The sequence below is a fragment of the Geospiza fortis genome, unplaced genomic scaffold (genome assembly GCF_000277835.1).
Source record: "Geospiza fortis unplaced genomic scaffold, GeoFor_1.0 scaffold393, whole genome shotgun sequence".
NCBI classification, from domain to species: domain Eukaryota; kingdom Metazoa; phylum Chordata; class Aves; order Passeriformes; family Thraupidae; genus Geospiza; species Geospiza fortis.
The window spans coordinates 70179-74969 of record NW_005054738.1 but is presented as its reverse complement, the minus strand read 5'-3'; the positions used below and the strand labels follow the sequence as shown (position 1 = coordinate 74969).

The 4791-nt window shown below is 51.8% G+C and overlaps 1 protein-coding gene across 1 annotated transcript in view; it reads left to right on the top strand.

The window, feature by feature from the left end:
• The window catches only part of LOXL2 (lysyl oxidase like 2), a 79233-nt gene that overhangs the window by 42763 nt on the left and 31679 nt on the right, over positions 1-4791 (top strand). Inside the window, exon 4 of the mRNA XM_031065332.1 lies at positions 1382-1593. Within this exon, the coding sequence (XP_030921192.1) occupies positions 1382-1593 (212 nt within the window). The remainder of the gene's footprint in view (positions 1-1381; positions 1594-4791) is intronic.

Sequence of the window (4791 nt, the reverse complement as noted above, 5' to 3'; positions counted from 1 at the left end):
CTCCAATCCACCATCACTCCTGTTTATTTTCCACGCACAGAACTCGACCATGACTGGGCTGTGATCCCACCTGGAAGCTCACGGCTCATTTCCCTCCAATCTCTCACTGACATATTTTATGAAAATCCTTTCGCTAGGATTTTTCTCCTGAGAAGCTGAGAGGCCTCAGAAATGAACCGTAAACAATAACTATCTGATGGCTGTGGAATGTGGTCTGGAGGTTGCTTACCAACAGGTGCACCTTTGATTGGCTGCATGTGAATTGTTTTTAATTAATGGCCAATGACAGCCAGCTGTGTCAGACTCTGGTCAGCCACAAGATTTTATTATTCATTCCTTTCTAGCTTTCTGATGTCTCCTTGCTTTTTGTTTAGTATAGTTTGAGTATAACATTTTCTTTTAATATAATATATATCATAAAAAAATAGATCAGCCTTCTGAAACTTTATTGGAATAATTACCAATACAGCCAGACAGGACGTGCCTGAGCTTGTCTGGCCCTTGGTGCTGAACCAAACAGCAGCACTGTGGTGTTTCACCCCACAGACACTTTGGGCTCTATGGGTGTGTGGTGTTTCACCCCACAGACACTTTGGGCTCTATGGGTGTGTGGTGTTTCACCCCACAGACACTTTGGGCTCTATGGGTGTGTGGTGTTTCACCCCACAGACACTTTGGGCTGGCTGGGTGCTGCTCTGGGCACTGCAGACAAGTCCAGGCCTGCAGGAGCTCTGGTGGTGCTGGGATGGAGCTTCCCCCCATACCAGGGGCTGCTCCTCAGGTTTCCCTCTGTGCAGAAGCTTTAAGGCGATGGTGAAGGAAAGGAGTCGGTTCTGATGGAGGGTTTGGATCCAGAGCTTTATTCTGGCCCACAGGCCTCTGAATGCAGCACCAGCTCCAACAGAACTCCCTGAGCCCGTGGCTGCTGCTCCTTTGAACCCCGGGAGAGGGGCAGGGAAGGGGCAGGAAGCCACCAAGCAGGGACAGGAGGGGAGGGACAAAGGGACAAAGGACACCTGGATGGCCCAATGCCCCCCAGGGGTAGAGGGCATCCTTTGGATCTGCCAATCACTCAGGATTGACAGACAGTGCTGGGAGGGGGAAGGAGAGGTGACTGACACACCTGGGGAGGGAATCTTCAGGGAGGGATCCGAAATTCTAGGGTAAACCCTGAAATCGCAATGCAACAAAACACGGAGTCAAGATTCTCATCTCTTCCCTCATCCTGGGGTCCCTCAAACACCACCACACCAATCCAGCATCATTCCTGTTTATTTTCCACCCACAGAACTTGACCACGATTGGGCTGCGATCCCACCTGGAAGCTCACAGCCCATTTCCCTCCAATCCAGCATCATTCCCGTTTATTTTCCCCCCGCAGAACATGAACATCCAGGTGGAGGACATCCGGATCCGCGCCATCCTGGCCACCTACCGCAAGCGGGTCCCTGTCACCGAGGGCTATGTGGAGGTGAAGGACGAGGGCACCTGGAAGCAGATCTGTGACAGGCACTGGACCATGAAGAATTCCCGCGTGGTCTGCGGGATGTTTGGCTTCCCCAGCGAGAGGAAATACAACACCAACGTCTACAAGTAAGGGCAGGGCTGGGTGGAGCCACAGCCATTCCCTGGAACACTCGGGGCCTTGTTCCCAGGGCAGGTGGCACCTGGGACCCTGGGAGAGGAGCAGCTCCGGCTGCTTCGTTCCTCCAGATGGGATTTTTCATTTGTGCGAATGTTTGGAATGTCCAGCGTTTCCTGGTGCAGGCAGGGGAGGCCTTTGATCCTCATCCATGGGATGCAGACCTTGATGAGTGTCAGTGTTTGACAGGGCCTGGAACGGGAGATGGGACACTTGGCCCAAAAAATATTGGTATTTTATAACACCAGCTTGAGGTTGATAATTTCCTCCAGCAGGGATGGGCTCTGTGGTGGGCAGGGCAGGGATGGCACCAAACTGCTCCCACTGTGCCAGTAAATCCATCAGCTGTGAGAAAATCATGGAATGGTTTGGGTTGGAGGGGACTTGCAGCCCATCCAGTCCCACCCCTGCCATGGCAGGGCCGCCTTCCATGAGACCACGTTGCTCCAGCCTGGCACTTCCAGGGATCCAGGGGCAGCCACAGCTTCTCTGGGAATTCCATCCCAGCCCCTCCCCACCCTCCCAGGCAGGAATTCCTCCTCCATATCCCAGCTCACCCTGCCCTCTGTCAGTTTGAAGCCATTCCCTGTGTCCTGTCATTCCATAATGTAAAGTCTCCAAATGCTCACCCTATCACTGTGCAGAAATCCAGAAGTGGGATCAGTTCTGGATGTGCTGGAAGCTCCAAAAAAGTTGGAAAAAAATGAGCATTTTTGTGCTTCCTTGTGTCCAGGTTCCTCCTTCTCGCCCTGAGTGCAATTCCTGTCTGTGCATCCCAGTAGGTGCTGGGAAAAGGGTTCTCTGTGATCTTAGTGCTGCTTTTCCTCCCTACCTGTGCAGATTCCTTTAAAATGAAGGAGGAAAGCAGTGATTTATAGGGAGAACATTGTGTTTTCCAGAGCTGCAAGCAGAAAGGCCGTGTTTCCTGTTCCTTGGGAGCCAGGAGCTCTGGACGCTTTTTGTTGTCGTTGCTTCTGTTTGCTTTTTGTCACCAAGCCTCATCCCAGACTGGGCTCTTCCCACACTGTTCCACAGGAAAAACACCCTGAGGCAGATGTAAAAGAGTTTAAATGAAATTCTGTCTGGTTCCTTTGCTGCTCTGTGACCTGGGGAGCGGGGAAGCAGCGGCTGCTCCAGGGGAGGGCTGAAGGCCCCAGGCAGGAGCTGAGGTTTTCCTGCCTGCTCCTTCTGGCCTGTGGAACTGCTATTTCTGAACATTCCCTCTGCATCAGCCTGCCCATGATTCATTTCTTTCATTTCTCCTGATCTGCTGGAGAGATCCTTGGCTTGGAATAGCCCAAAGCCACACGGGGAAAGTCAGGAATAAAGAACCCACTGGAATTCAGGGAGATGAGCAGGGAATTCGTTGCCCTGGACACCAGTTTCAGGAGGGTTTGCTTCCACCAGTGCAGCACATTTCAAATCCATCCCTGAGATTCCCATCCCCAGCAGGAGCAGGGAATAAATTACCTCCAGACAGACAAAGTAGATTTTTCCTGCTTCCAGTTGTGGCCTTTCCAAGAAAAGCAATAACTGCAGCATCTGGAGCCATCTGCCTTAAATAAAAGTGTGCTCAGGAGCTGTCCTGTCTCTGGGACACATGGAAGTGGAAAGACTGACAGAAGGTTGTTCAGCAGCAACTCAGCACTGCTGAAAATCCCACTGAACTGAGCTGGAATTAGGAATATGAAGAGCTCCCAAATCCCAGCCCAGGAGACCTCCGCTGCTGAAGAGCCTCAGTGCCCCAAGACCTCCCTCCCTTTCCTTGTTTTCGGCCTTGCTGGGCTCCAGCACCCACAAATATTTTGGAAAACACGCTGAACATTATCCCAGGTTGGAAAAAAAAAATGGAGATGGCATTTTATTGGATGGGAGAGGCTTGTAAAGCTTTGGCAGCTGCACAGTTTTGTTTGTCAGCAGCGTTTAAAAGCTGAATTCTTCCTTGGGCTGCTTCCCTCTGTGTTATGGGCGGGTGCATCGTGTTCAGCTGGTGTTACTGGGAAAGCTCCCAGTTCTGGGCTGGGAACCACCTTGGCTTTGTGGTCAAGGCACTGGGATGATGACCAGTGGCACCTTCTCACCTGGGCCAGGGGATGCTTGTCCCACAGGGTTTGTTCTGGAGAGGGAAAAGCTCATCCTGAACTAAACCCCCTCTCCCCGTGAATGTGAAGCTGCAGAAAAGTCCTTTCTCCTCATTCCTCCCTTTAATTTGAGAATCCCCTTCTCCCTGGAGCAGATCCTTCCCCACTCCTCCTCCACAGCCAGGGGAAAAGCTGGGATCAGGTTTCTGCTGGCCAAGGCTGCCCCTTCCCACATGCCCCCATCCCAGTGCCCAGCTCTGCCCCTGCACAGTGCTGGGAGGTGAAATGATTTGCAGATGGATCTTGCTCAAAAGAAAACAAGTGAGCTCATCGTTGTCCCACTGCCAGGGGTTTATTCCTGACTGTAACTCGGCCTCTGGAGCTGACAGCACAATTTATGTTCGGAAATGAAACAAATCTAAAGTTGAGTCCCTGCTCTTGTTCATTCCTCACAGTGGCTTTTATATAGGAATTGCTGTAACTCCTCCTCCCAGTTCCTGCTCTGGCTGGGAAAGCAGAATTTAATGCATTTTGCTGATGGAGAGAGGAGAAATTTGGGATCAGTGAGACGGACCTGCTGCCTTTTTGAGGCCTTTGTGGCTTGACAAAGAAATGGCTCCAGGATCAAACAGCTACTCCCACCTGAGCCAGTCTGCTCACCCCGACACAAACCCAGTCAGAGGAGCTGGGCAGCTCATCACTTCAGTATTTGCAGTAGGAACCTCCTGGGGTTTTTTCCCCTGGAAAATCTGGGATCTGAAGGGTTTTGGTGGGCCTGGCTTCCCTCCCTCCTCCCTGAGGCTGAAGGCAGCACCTTGATAACTTCAGGAGTTTCCCAAGGGTTGAAACCTCTGCTCACAGCCCCGAGGAGAAGCTCCCCAGCCTCTGCTCAGTGGGATTCGGGTGAATTCTCCTGGGGTTTGTGTGCAATGATTTGTTCTCCGCTCCCCAAGTCATGGAATCGTGGAATATCCTGAGTGCTCCTTAACCAACCCTTCCCACAGAGCTCCACTTGGGCTTTGTTCAAAGCTTTTCTGGGATGAAAATCCCTCTCTCCTCACCAGCAGA